At 42.4% G+C, this 15,111-nt stretch overlaps 1 protein-coding gene across 10 annotated transcripts in view; it reads right to left on the minus strand.

Annotated features, from left to right (window-relative positions):
* hdx (highly divergent homeobox) overlaps nucleotides 1–15,111 on the minus strand; it is an 87,683-nt gene that overhangs the window by 45,571 nt on the left and 27,001 nt on the right. For 8 of the 10 annotated variants that reach the window (XM_072594764.1, XM_072594770.1, XM_072594768.1 and 5 more), the window contains 2 exons: nucleotides 5,718–5,864; nucleotides 829–1,965 (listed from right to left, as the gene is read on the minus strand). In XM_072594764.1, the coding sequence (XP_072450865.1) occupies nucleotides 829–1,965; nucleotides 5,718–5,864 (1,284 nt within the window). The remainder of the gene's footprint in view (nucleotides 1–828; nucleotides 1,966–5,717; nucleotides 5,865–15,111) is intronic. The other 2 variants (XM_072594772.1, XM_072594773.1) reach the window with 1 other exon arrangement.

The raw sequence follows: 15,111 nt of genomic DNA on the forward strand, positions 1-15,111 counted from the left end.
GCCTGAGAAATTAAAAGGAGTACTTTAATAATTACACAACAAATGGAATCTTCCATGATGCATTTGTATTGCAGGAATGTTTCCCAAGACTGAAAGTATTACCTTTACCTCAATGGGGATACAACTGGTAGTCTAGCTCAACCTTGCAAAAGTCAGAACAAAACCCCCACGTTCAATCTGAGTGGTAGCCTTAGATTCTGAACTCAACCTTTCAAATGAAAACCAAACAAACAGTCTAATTTTTGGAGTACTAGCTTTGAAGAAAGCCATCAAGATTTGCTGTTGCAGTTTTCAATATACTGTACAGCTGAAGCACAAATCCCAAACTTTAGTATAAAGTTAAAAATCACAACACCAGGTTATAGTCCAACAGGTTTAAATGGACCCGCTCCGAAAACCAGTGCTTCCAATTAAACCTGTTGGACTATAACCGGGTGTTGTGTGATTTTTTAACATTGTACACCCCATTCCAACACCAGCATCTCCAAATCACAACTTTAATACAATATATTTGAGTTTTTATTAAACTCGATTGAAGCAATACAAGTGACTGATATTTTTCTACTTAGTACAGTTTCCTTCAAAATAAAACAAAGACTAGCTCTAAATTTAATTCACTCAAAAGACAATTGTGCTAAATTTAAGAAAAGAATATGGTCAGTGTTGGAAAATTACAGAGATTTGAAAATCAAAAGTAAAGTAATCAGCAAGTTGACATGATTTGGGCACACAAAGATACATGTAAAATGATCACATATTGCCTTTTTATATTTGCACAGTTGTAACACTATTCCCAATGGAATCGAAGAAAAACTAAAGTACTGGTACCTGATAGTTGCTCTGGTTTGGAGTTAACCTTTGGTTGCTAGATGATGGAAGGCGGAGGTTAAATGAATCCTCTGATGAAGCAGCATTACTATACAAGGTCAGTTTTGCTCCAGGTGCTCGGAATTCTCCACTATGATAGAACACACTTCCAGATATATCACGTGCACTGACCTGTGACGAACCAGTGCTCATGTTCCTTGCTTGTATTGCCAGAGAAGTATTTGAGCACTCCATTTCTTTTGGGGTATTGGCTTCAGAAACTCTTGGATGATTCTTCAGCTCTGAACTCATTGATGCAAGCTCCTCTTCCCTTGCATACTCATCAACATCTCCAGTTTCCATGGCAATGGAAAAGCATCCACTTTCCATCTGACGCAAGTTCCTAAACGAATGATCCCCCCTGTTCTTTGGGCACTGTTCACTGCCTGCCAATGAGTATACATCACGGATCTGGAGAGAGCTGACAGCAGAGTCTCCTGTGCTTCGGTTAACCTTGGAATCAGATGAACAACTGGATGTACTTCTTGAGAAAGAGGGGTCACAAGTGAGCTTCCGTGGGCACTGAGATAGTTCTGCAATGGTTGAATTAAACTGTTGTTTTGGCCACCCACCAACTGATTTAGTTGCTGCTGATTGTACTCTATTTACTTCAGTCTGAATATAAGCAGGACTGTAGTTTTTTGTACTGCAAGAATATACAGTGCTGGTGGGGCTATGAACATTTAATGATCTAGATCCAGGAGTAATTTTGTCACAAATTGAAATTGCAGAGTTTTTAGAAACAGACTGCCTTTGACTTGTGCCATGCTGTTGCAATTCCATTTCAGTTATAGTTCTCCCTATTGGTCTATGCACAAGACCCTTAGGAATGTCACACCTGTGGCCATCCTTTTGTTGAGATAATACTTGCCCACTAGCAGAATGCGTAGAAGTAAACACACCAGTTACCATTACATTTCTACATGGCGATGTTAAAACAGTTTGCTGGCTCTGGGATGGAGAGGCAAGGCTCGTATTTTTCACTGGTGTCTCAGACTTTCCCATTGTACTGTTACTTGCTGGTCCTTGTGTGGAGGGTGGATCTTCTAAACTGTATTTTGTAGAATTCAATTTCCTTCTTTTATTGCCAATCCAAGTCTGCAAAACAGACATTATTAACTGTGCAAGACATATTTTGGTTTAAAAGAAGAGTCAATTCAGAACATTATCTACTCAAAAAGTTAAAGCTCAGTATAGGTTTCTTAAATAGACAGGCAATGAAGAAAGCAGCCAATTCCCACAATTTTGTGATAAGACAGTTTCAGTAGATAAAAACTATATATTGTTGTATCTTTCAAAACAAAGCTAATGTCTTAGAATTTCAATGCAAGTTCAATTTCACAACTACCATCAGCTTCAATTTATATACATGCAGTGTCCTATGACCAAGCCCAAACCTGTAAAGATTACAATTCCAGCTATTTACAGTCAGACTTGCACAGAAACTATTAATCCAACGGATGGTCATTCATAGTATAAAGGGTGAGGGAAAAAGGGTTTTTATGATAATTTGGCTAACCTCACTGCTTGTACAGGTCATTCTGGCATGACACATGTTTCAACATGAGTTGGGTATTGCCAAATTATGGACACTGTTTGGATAATGCACACTTTCTATTGAATGGGTATAGCAATTTTCTATGACCATTTTCCATAGCATGATCTTCTATAGCACGAGGTTGCAGAGGAACGCAGCTGTCGAATTATACCACAATTCCCTAAGGAACATTGGGCTTACAGCATGTATCTTTGTTTCCATGCTTTAAAAGAGTAATTGTACACTAAAACTGACACAGACAAGCAGAGATGCGATGACCAGGATGCAAAACACAAATTAGAAGACGAGTCTGAAATTGACCTAGGACACGGTTCATATTTTACCCAAAAAACATACTTAATGCAACTACTACTGAATGGGTAATGCTACATAGCACATGAGCATGGAAGAAAGCTCTAACTAATCTCATCAATTCAAAGATCTCTCTTTCTCTGCATCCCCAACTACCCCAAAATAGCTATAGCAAAAACTTATTAGTCTAGAATCTAAAACACGTAGCTGCAACTGAACTACAGTACAGGTTATAGATGACAAAACATGGCGAACTAAATGAGTCCAGTTCTAATAGCCCCATTTAAATACCCATTGATAAACTCTAAAGCGGCTATGAAAATGTGATACTGAAGCTGTATACAATTGCAGAATCCCTATGCTGCGGAAGCAGACCATTCGGGCCATCAAGTCCCACACTGACCCTCTGAACAGCATTCCACCCAGTCCCCCCTCTTTACCCTATCCCTTCAATCCTACATTTCCCTTGGCCAATCCACCTAACCTACACATCTTTGGACTATGAGAGGAAAGTAGAGCACCTGGAGGATATCCACACAGACACGAGGAGAATGTGCAAACTCCAGTCAGACAGTTGCCAGAGGGTGGGAATTGAACTGACAGACAACAGCTCCAACCACTGAGCCACCGTGTTGCCCTTAATCATTGCACACATTTTAGTGTACTTCAAGAAGGATTGACAATGAATCAATCAGCATCTCACTAATGTGCATGCAGTCGTTATATATTCTTATGAGATCCATAAATAGCCTGTGCTGAAACAGCAGCATGAAAAATATCTTCAAAAGACAATTGTTAATAAAGCGAATATGGATAATCAAGTGCTTCTTTCTCATTAAATAATGCCACTTAAAATCAACAGTACAATGGTGACCCAGAATTATACAATTAATACAAATGCAGCATTTTCCAGAGATGTTGAGCCATAAACAGAAACCATTGGAAAACCATAACAGGTCATGCAGCATTGGGAGAGAATAGTAATTGTCCTGGAACATTATGTTTCTCTCTCCAAATATTCTAACTGAGCAACTGAGAATTTCCAACATTTTCAGTTGATATCCAAGATAAGTGAGGTAGGGGGAGCAACACACACATTTCATTTTATATGTTTCAGCAACACATCTTCAATGGAGCAACATACCTTTCATTTTATACAAAATAATTCCTTCATTATGCTTGAATCCCTCTCATAACTCCTGTCATCTTCTATGAACTGTCGAGTTGTGAATAAAACACAATTTTCCTTTTGCAATCAAATTGCAGTCATATAAATGTCGTGAGAAATACTGGAAATATGCATAAATCCATGCAAAGATAAGCCATAACTGCTTTTCAATTTCTAGAATTTGTTATTACTTTTGATTCCAAACATTCACATTCTTCCTTCCATGCCAGAGTTTTAAATACACAATTTCAAAATAGACAGTTACCACTTTTAATGGAAAGCTATTAATCAGAGTAAGTAAATACAAATTGCTTTTACTAATGGGTGGGCCCATAACTAGTAGGTAGAGAATGAAGATAATTGGAAATGGAAATTGGAGGCGAGGAGTTTTATTTTAGAAGTATTGTTAAAATATGGAATGCATGGCAACAAAAACATATTGGAAACAGACTCAATTTATTTGTATTTTTTCATGAGACACTAGTGTTGCTGGCAAGGTCAGTGTTTTATTACAAATATACAAAACAGCTAAAGTAGAACTCAGGCCTGGTCTGCCAGTCAAGAAGATCAAAGCTGATCGGATTGTAACCTCAAATCCACGTTCTTGCCTACACTCTACAGACTTTCAAACCCTTAATTGACAAGAATCTATCCCTGGTCCTGTTTTGTTGCTTCATCATTGTGCATTACAGTGAGAGAAAAGTTAAACTAATGCTTGTACACAGTATAAGCATTGGGCTAGACATTGGCTACATCCCCTCTGTCTTGTGCAGTTTAGTTCGGTCATTGCTATGGTACCCTAAAATTGTAGCTCGTTAAGTTCACTCACTTCAAATCAGAATTGGAATTCAATACCCTGGAACAGCTTTTCCACAATTGGCCTTTCAAGGTTTTGTTTAAAAAAAAACAAATTTTATTCCCTACTTTTTGCTGTGTGTCAGAATCATTGTGCAGAAGGAGCAGTGAACAGATAAATAATCTTAATGTATTTTATACAAGTGCATTTGTGAATATCGTTGAACAGAAGAAAATATAGCTTTTGACCCCATTAGTTTAAATTCAAAATCTGATTTAGCATAGCCCAATTTTGATACAGTTAACTATTTCCTAACATTTGCCAATGTTGAAAATACAATGGAACCATTTCAAAAAGCTACTTAAATCAAAGAAAGCCTTTTGGCAATACAATGAAAATAACTAAAGATTGGCTACCTAAATATTCCTGAATTAAAATAATGTAGTTTCAATTCCAGTCCTGCAGAAGAAAATAAAGATATTGGGCTAAACACATTCCATCTAGAATCAAAAGGTTCCAGATCCAACCTAACAGTTTATTAAAAATATAGAACACAAAGGATGGCTAAACATAAAATGTTTCTTGCACCCAAGCCTTGCAAATACAACAAAGCAAACTTTAGAAAACAAATTACAGCAAACAATTTATTTTTAGGAACTACCACCCAAGGGTAAATTTGATGTTACGCTTTATAAAACCCTCCACTTTTCCCCGCCAACTGCTAATAAATGATAGTCATGTGCACAAGTTTTATTATAAGCCCTTCAGCTGTTCTGAACACAAATCCATATGTAGAATTTTATTCATAAAGGATTCACAGATTAGTTATAGTTGGATCATTTTAGCAGTTATACCACAGAATTTGAGGTCTTGTGTTCAGAAGGCTTGGTTTGGAACAGGCATCTTGTCCGAGATAAATGTCTTGCAGAGTCCAAAATATTATAATGAATACCGCTCCATTATTTAATACCATTGGGATCCAGTAAAAAAAAACCAACATTTCCAATAGCTTTGTGCAAAAATATTATACTACTTACCCTGACTACATTAAAATCTAACCCCGTTTCACGTGCACACTGTATTATTAATCCAAAGCAATTTTTACTTTGATTTGTCATTCCACTGTCATAATAACGCTGTAATACTCGTTGCTGTTCCTCTGTGAATATAGAACGCAGATTCATCTATAAAAGAAAGTATAGTGCTTTTTGTTACCACAAATTTTAAAAGTGTAGAAAAAAAGACAAAACATTTTTTTTTAAAAATTATTTCAAATAACATAAGTAAACAACAAATTCCATGGTAATATTTAGTTAATAACCTGAACATATTAATTCCAGGCTAGGTCAAGCTCTCAGAAGTGCATCATTATGGTTTGTACACCAGCTGAACTTGCAAACTTGCTATTCAAATAAAACTACCAAAACTAAAAAGTTCTGTCTTGGTTAATCATCAACAGAAACGCTTATTTTGATTCTTCTGATTCCCTCATCAAGGAAACCTCCAATTGACACCAGGAGGTATTGCCCCCTACCCATTTTCCACAGTATCGTTCAATTTAAATTACCATCAGATCAGTACATTTGTGCATCCAAAAATCAGCACAAGAATTCCTCAAATATTATGCATAACATGGAAAGGAGATTGTGGCCCTTTGAACTCAGCCAGCATTAGATGAAAGAAGATGCTGTGTAGAAACAACTATATACAAACATAAAACAGAGAGAGGAATGATTAGAGGAAATCAATTTGTATGTTTATTAATAGAAGCTGGTTGCCTAGCAACTTGCCATAATTCAGTAGTATTGAGATACAACACGAGAAAATTACTTTAATAAATACAAAATACTGCAAACGCTGGAATGGAAATAAAAACAGAATACACTCAGAAGGCCAGTCAAATTCTGTGGAGAGAACAGATAAAGAGAATTTCCTGAAAATGCATCAGCATCTGAAATACTAACTTTTATCTACTCTCTCAATGAATGCTGGCTGATATGCTCAGTATTTTCTAAAAATTGAACAGTAAGTCAATGAAATGAGCTGAAAACATTGCTGACTATTTTTCTAATAAATTCATACAGTCCTACAGCATGGAGTCAGGGCCTTTGGCCCAAACTGGTCCATTCTAACCAAAATTCTGGATTAGTGGTGCTGGAAGAGCACAGCAGTTCAGGCAGCATCTAAGGAGCTTCGAAATCGACGTTTCGGGCAAAAGCCCTTAATCAGGATTAAAGGCAGTGAGCCTGAAGCATGGAGAGATAAGCTAGAGGAGGGTGGGGGTGGCGAGAAAGTAGCATACAGTGCAATGGGTGAGTGGGGGAGGGGATGAAGGTGATAGGTCAGGGAAGAGAGGGTGGATTGGATAGGTGGAAATGACCTGGGAGTTGCAGTGGGAGAGGGACTCCCTCTCCTCCCTGACCTATCACCTTCATCCCCTCCCCCACTCACCCATTGTACTCTACGCTACTTTCTCCCCACCCCCACCCTCCTCTAGCTTATCTCTCCATGCTTCAGGCTCACTGCCTTAATTCCTGATGAAGGACTTTTGCCCGAAACGTCGATTTCGAAGCTCCTTGGATGCTGCCTGAACTGCAGTGCTCTTCCAGCACCACTAATCCAGAATCTGGTCTCTAGCATCTGCAGACAGACATTGTTTTTACCTCCATGCTAACCAAAATGTCCGTTCACGCTAACCCCATTTCCCTTCTATTCCTTTCCTATCCATGTCTTTGTCCAAATGTCTTTTAAATGTTGCTAATGCACCTATATCAACTGCTGGCAGCTCATTCCATAGGTGTACCACCTTCTGTGTAAAAATTGCCCCTCAGGGACACTTTTATTCTTTCCCCTCTCACCTTAAACGGATGCCCTCCAGCCTCCAAATCTGGGAAAAACAGTGCATTCACCCTATCCATGCCTCTCATGATACTGTGCACCTTAATAAAAGGACCCCCTCAATCTCCTACACCTGTCCAACCTCTCCCTAGAACTCAAACCATTGAATCCAGACCATATCCTGTAACATGCTCTCCAGTTGAATAACACCCTTCCCATAACAAGGAGACCAAAACTGAACACAATACTCCAAGTGCAGCCTCACCAACATCCTGTACAACTGCAACATAACTTCTCAACTTCTACACTCAATGCCCTGACTGATGAAGACCAGTGTGCCAAAAGCCTTCTTCACTGCCCTGTCTAACTGTGACTCCACTTTCAGAGAACTGTGAACCTGAACTCCAAGATCCCTCTGTTCCATGACACCCTTTAAGGCCCTACCATTCACCATGAAAATCCAACCTTGTTTTGACTTTCCAAAATGCAAGACATCACACTTATCTATATTAAATTTAGTTTGTCATTTGTTGGCCCACTTTCCCAGCTGATTCAGGTCCTGCTGCAATTTCTGATAACCTTCCTCACTGTTGGCGTTATCACCTGTTTTCGTGTCATCAGCAAACTTGCTAATCATGCCTTGTATAGTCAGTCATCCAAATCATTGATATAGATAGCAAACAGTAATAGGCCCAGCACCGACCTTGAGGCACTCCACAAGTCATATGCCTCCAGTCCAACAAGCATCCTTCCACAATTACACTCAGTTTCCTACCATCAAACCAATTTTGCATTCAATTTGCCAGCTCACCTTGATTCTGTGCGATCTAACCTTCCAGAGCAGCCTACCATGTGGAACCTTATCAAAGGCCTTACTGAAATCCCAACAGACTGCATCTACCATCCTGCCCTCGTCAACCTTCCTGGTCACTTCGTCAAAGAAGTCCAAAAAAAATTGAGGGGCTTAATCTCCCGCTCACAAGGCCATGTCAACTACTCCAAATCAAACCCTGCCTTTCCAAATGCATGTACACCTATTGCTCAGAATCTTGCCCACTGCCGATGTTAAACTTACTGGTCTATAGTTCCCAGGATTTTCTTTGCAGCCCTTCTTAAATAATGGTACAACATTCACTATTTTTCAGTCTTCCAGGACCTCACCCATGACTAACAATGATGCAAAAATATCAGCCAAGATCCCTGTAATTGCTTCTCCAGCCCCTTGTAGTGTTTTTGGATATATCTGGTCAGGACCAGGAGATTTATCCACCTTCATACATTCTAATACATTCAACCCCTCCTCTACTGTGGTACGGACTGTCCCCAAGATATCACCACTCATGTACTCAACTTCCAAATCTTGATATCTTTCTCCATGGTAAACACAGGAGAAATATTTGTTGAGATTCTCACTCATCTACTGCAGTTCTACACATACATATCCAGTTTGGTCCTTGAGGGGCCTTACTCTCTCTCTAGTTATTCTCTTTTAAGAGTCATCGAGATGTACAGCATGGAAACATACCTTTCGTTCAAACCTGTCGATGCCAACCAGATATCCCAATCCAATCTAGTCCCACCTGCCAGCACCTAGCCCATATCCCTCCAAACGCTTCCTGTTCATATACCCATCGATAGGAAAGAGACCAGATTTGCACACAATATTCCAACAGTGGCCTAACCAATGACCTATACAGCTGCAGCATGACCTCCCAACTCATGTACTTAATACCCTGACCAATAAAGGAAAGCATATCAAACGCCTTCTTCACTATCCTATCTACCTGCGACTCCACATTCAAGGAGCTATGAACCTGCACTCCAAGGTCTCCTTGTTCAGCAACACTCCCTAGGACTTTTCCATTAAGTGTACAAGCCCTGCTAAGATTTGCTTTCCCAAAATGCAGCACCTCGCATTTATTGGAATTAAACTCCATCTGCCATTTCTCAGCCCATTGGCCCATCTGGTCAAGATCCTGTTGTAATCTGAGGTAACCCTCTTCGCTGTCCACCACACCTCCAATTTGGGTGTCATCTGCAAACTTACTAACTGTACCTCTTATGCTCGCATCCAAATCATTTATGTAAATGACAAAAAGTAAAGGACCCAGCACCGATCCTTGTGGAACTCCACTGGTCACAGGCCTCCAGTCTGAAAAACAACCCTCCACCACCACCACCCTCTGTCTTCTACCTTTGAGCCAGTTCTGTGTCCAAATGGCTAGTTCTCCCTGTACTCCATGAGATCTAACCTTGCTCATCAGTCTCCCATGGGGAACCTTGTCGAACGCCTTACTGAAGTCCATATAGATCACATCTATTGCTCTGCCCTCAATCTTCTTTGCTACTTCCTCAAAAAACTAAATCAAGTTTGTGAGACATGATTTCCCCTGCACAATGCTATGTTGACTATCCCTAATCAGTCCTTGCCTTTCCAAATATATGTACATCCTGTCCCTCAGGATTCCCTCCAACAACTTGGCCACCACCAATGTCAAGCTCACTGGTCTATAGTTCCCTGGCTTGTCCTTACCACCGTTCTTAAACAGTGGCACTATGTTAGCCAACCTCCAGTCTTCCGGCACCTCACCAGTGACTACAGATGATATAAATATCTCAGCAAAAGGCCCAGCAATCACTTCTCCAGCTTCCCACAGAGTTCTAGGGTACACCTGATCAGGTCCTGGGGATTTATCCACCTTTAACCATTTCAAGACATCCAGCACTTACTCTTCTGTAATATGGACATTTTGCAAAGTGTCACCATCTATTTCCTTACAGTCTATATCTTTCATATCCTTTTCCACAGTAAATACCGATGCAAAATACTCATTTAGTGTCCCCCCCCATTTTCTGCGGCTCCACACAAAGACGGCCTTGCTGATCTTTGAGGAGCCCTATTCTCCCCCTAGTTACCCTTTTGTCCTTAATATACTTGTAAAAATCCTTAGGATTCTCCTTTAGCTCTATTTCCCAAAGCTATCTCATGTTCCCTTTTTGACCTCCTGATTTCTCTCAAGCATACTCCTCCTGCCTTTATACTCTAAGGAGTCACTCGATCTATCCTGTTTATACGTTACATATGCTTTTTTCTTTCTCTTAAACAAATCTTCAGTTTCTCTAGTCATCCAGCCTTCCCTTTCACCCTAACAGGAATACACTTTCTCTGGATTCTCGTTATCTCATTTCTGAAGGCTTCCCATTTTCCAGCCGTCCCTTTACCTGCGAATATCTGCCCCCAATCAGCTTTCAAAAATTCTTGTCTAATACCGTCAAAATTGGCCTTTCTCCAATTCAGAACTTCAACTTTTAGATCTGGTCTATCCTTTTCCATCACTATTTTATATCTAATGGAATTATGGTCTCTGGCCCCAAAATGCTCTCCCACTGTCACCTCAGTCACCCGTCCTGCCTTATTTCCCAAGAGTAGGTCAAGTTTTGCACCTTCTCTAGTAGGTACATCCTCATACTGAATCAGAAACTTTTCTTGTACACACTTAATTTCCTCTCCATCTAAACCCTTAACACTATGGCAGTCCCAGTCCATGTTTGAAAGTTAAAATCCCCTACCATAACCACCCTATTATTCTTACAGATAGCTGAGATCTCCTTACAAGTTTGTTTCTCAATTTCCCTCTGACTATTAGGAAGTCTATAATACAGTCCCAATAAGGTGATCATCCCTTTCTTATTTCTCAGTTTCACCTAAATAACTTCCCTGGATGTATGTCTTTAACATATTTTGTATTTATCCTTGCCTTCTCAACTAAGGCTATCTTGTGTCCCCTTTTCACTCTCCAGAGTTCCTTCTTCAGTAAGCTCCTGTATTCCCTGCATACTTCCTGGGATTCCCTAGATCCCAGCTGCCTGTACCTGAACCATGCCTCCTTTTTTCTGGTCAAAGCCTCAATATCTCTTACCATCCAGGGTTCCCTGTACCTGCCAACCTTGCCCTTCACCCTCATGGGAACATATAGACCTTGACCTCTAGCTCGCTCACTTTTAAAAGCCTCCCACTTGCCAGAGGTCCCTTTGCCTGCAAACAAACTACTCCAATCAATCCTTGCAAGCTCTTGTCTAATTCCTTCAAAATTCACCTTGGTCCAGTTTAGAACTTGAGGACCAGTTTGTCCCTCTCCATAACTATTTTAAAATTAATAGATCTATGGTCACTGGTTCCGAAGTGACTCCCCCCCCCACTGTCACCTCAGTCACCTGTCCTGCCCTATTTCCCAAGAGTAGGTTGCACTTGCCCCTTCCAGAATAGGGCCTTCTATACACTGCTTGAGCAAACTTCACTGAACGCACTTTAAATTCCACCCCACCTAAGCCCTTAATCCTCTGACAGTCCTAGTCTATGTTGGGAAAATTAAAACACCCTATGACAACTGTATTGCTCCTGCAAATCTCCCTGCATATTTGTTCTTTTAATTCCTGTTGACTATTTGGGAGCCTACAGTCACCAAGAAATGTCACCATCCCCATATTTCTTAGCTCCACCCACAAAACCTCACTGGATGATCCTTCAGCTTTTTCATCTCTACTGCTGTGATACTTGCCTTCATCAAAAATGCAACACCCACTTACCTCCTTCCACCACCTCTGTCCCGCCTAAACAACTGTACCAGAGCTCATTAGGTTACCAGTCCTGTCCCTCCCTTAGCCAAGTTTCTAAACCAGCTAGAATATCCCAGTCCCACATACGTATCCACGCCTTGAGTTCATCGGCCTTACCGGTCAGCTCTTTTGCATTAAAATAAATGCAATGTGTAGTGTTCCAGACTGACCTGTCTTTTCAACTCATTATTTCTGATTACTATATCTCCTTCAAGCCTTGCACTTGCCTCCCTGCTAATGAGGATCCAAACCCCTGCCAATCTTGTTAAAACACTCCCTTGCAGCACTAGCAAGCCTGGCCCCCAAAATATTGGTCCCCCTCCAGTTCAGATGCAACCCATCCTTCTTGAACAGGTCACCTCTGCCCCAGAAACGATCCTAATGATCAAAAAATCTGAATCCCTGCCCCCGTAACAATTCTTTAACCATGCATTCATCTGCCATATCCTCCTGTTCTTAACCTCCAGATTACTTCCAGTGCCTTTTGCCAGTGAGGGTATCACCAATGAGATCCTGGTTTTTAACTTTTTTCCCAGCTCTCTATAATCACTCTGCAGGAACTCATCCCTATTTCTATCTATGTCATTTGTGCCAACATGCACAATGACTTCTGGCTGCTCACCCTCCCTTGAGAGCACGCTACAATTCAGAGATGCCCTGGACCCGGATTTTTTTTTATTTCAAAAATATACTTTATTCATAAAATACTTTAATGATCTGTACAACTGGACATGCCATACATATGTAAACATTCCATTTGTTTGCATACCGAAAATAGAGTAATCATTCCTATTTACAGGTCTGTACGATTACATTTTTAGCTGAGGCGTCAGCAGAGCCCAAATGACTGCACGGGCCCCCTGTTCTTCTTTAGGCAGGCAGATGTTACACGGTGGTCTTTCCCCACTGCGCCTTGGCAGCAGCTGCCCCAAGCTTCAGCGCGTCCCTCAACACGTAGTCCTGGACCTTAGAATGTGCCAGTCTGCAACACTCAGTCAGGGTCAACTCCTGCAGCTTGAAGATCAACAGGTTTCGGACCGCCCAGAGAGCGTCCTTCACCGAGTTGATGATCCTCCAGGCACAGTTGATGTTCATCTTGGTGTGTGTCCTGGGGAACAGGCCGTAGAGCACGGAGTCCCACGTCACAGCGCTGCTCGGGACGAACCTCGACAAACACCACTGCATTCCTCTCCAGACTTCTTCTGCGTAGGCACATTCCAGAAGGAGGTGTGTGACAGTCTCGTCCCCCCCGCAGCCGCTTCGAGGGCGGCGTGCGGTGCGGCTGAGAGTCTGGGCGTGCATAAAGGATCTCACCGGCAGAGCCCTTCTCACCACCAGCCAAGCCATGTCTTGGTGCTTGTTGGAAAGTTCTGGCGATGAGGCATTCTGCCAAATGGCTTTGACAGTCTGCTCAGGGAACCGCTCGATAGGATCCACCCTCTCCTTTTCCCGAAGGGTCTCAAGGACACTACGTGCTGACCACTTCCTGATGGACTTGTGGTCAAAGGTGTTTTTCTTCATAAACTTCTCCACGAAGGACAGGTGATACGAAACGGTCCAACTACTCGGAGCCTCCGAAGCAAAGAGCGAGGCTTGCTGGCCCTTCACCTCCTTGAGGTCCTCAGTGACATCCACCCCCATCGTCTGCAGCAGGAGCAGGTTCTGCATACTTTCCTGGAGCTGGGACAGTTTTCCCCGCCTCTCTCTCACCTCCTGAACACCTTTGAGGATGAAGAACCTCTTGATGTTCCCTTTTACTGTTTCCCACAAGTCCGCTGGAGACTCAAAGAGGGGCTTCACGGTTCTCCAACCTGCGTAATCCCTCTTAAGCTCCTCAATGTTTCCCGGGGTCAACAGCTTTGTGCTCAGCTTCCACGTTCCCTTACCAGCCCCGCTGCTCGTCCTGTAGGTGACAGTCAGCCAGCAGGAGGCAGTGGTCAGAGAAGAACACCGGCTTGACGTCGGTGCATCTGACCGAGTGTGTTCGGGACACAAACAGGTAATCTATCCTTGAGCGGATAGACCAGTCTGCCCATGACCAGGTGTATCTACGCTGCGCTCCGTCTGCAGGGGTGTTGAAGACGTCGTGCAGCTTGGCATCTTTTACTGTGTCCATCAGGGCTCTGGACGTGGTGTCCAGTTTACTGTTCCCCCCCCCCCCCCGCCAGATCGTCCATCTCTGCATCAGTGATACAGTTGAAGTCTCGGGCCAGAATGACCGGCCTGGACATAGCCAGCAACAGTGGAAGCTGCTGCAGGACGGCCAACCGTTCACTCTTACCCACTGGGGCGTACACATTAAATCAGTCTCAGGGGAGCATTCCTGTACATGACGTCGGCGACGAGGAGGCAGCCGCCCACCACCTCCTTAACCTCAGAGATGGTGAAGTTGCCTCCTCGCAACAGGATACCCAGGCCGGAGGCGCGGCTATCGTTGCCCCCCGACCAAACTGACGGTCCATGGGCCCACAAGCTCAACCATCTCCTGTAGCTGCTGAGGTGTGGTATCCCACACTCCTGCAGAAACAGGACGTCGGCTTTAATGTTGGCCAGGAAGGCCTTTGTAGAAACACATCGTGTAGCCGATTTGATGCTACGCACATTGATGCTGGTAATTTTTAACCCCATTTTAACAGTTTACAAGGTTAACAGTGTCCATTTGCTGCTGGTCGTGCCCCTCTGGGGTAGCTGTCAGAGATGCCCTGGACCCGGATATCTGGGAGGCAACACACCATCCTGGATTCCTATTTGCAGCCAGAAAATCTCCTATCTGTCCCTCTAACTAGAGTCTCCTATCACTAAGGTCCTGTTTACCTTTCCCTGCTGTGTCCCACAGCCAGTTGTAGTGCCACCAACCTAGCTACTGCTGCTTTCCTCCGAACGGTCACCTATCCCCAACCCCCTCCCCCACCGCCGACAGTATCCAAAACGGTATACTTGTTTTCAATGGGAATGGCCACAGGAGATTCTTGCAGT

The sequence above is a fragment of the Chiloscyllium punctatum genome, chromosome 25 (assembly GCF_047496795.1).
Source record: "Chiloscyllium punctatum isolate Juve2018m chromosome 25, sChiPun1.3, whole genome shotgun sequence".
In the NCBI taxonomy this organism is placed as follows: Eukaryota; Metazoa; Chordata; class Chondrichthyes; order Orectolobiformes; family Hemiscylliidae; genus Chiloscyllium; species Chiloscyllium punctatum.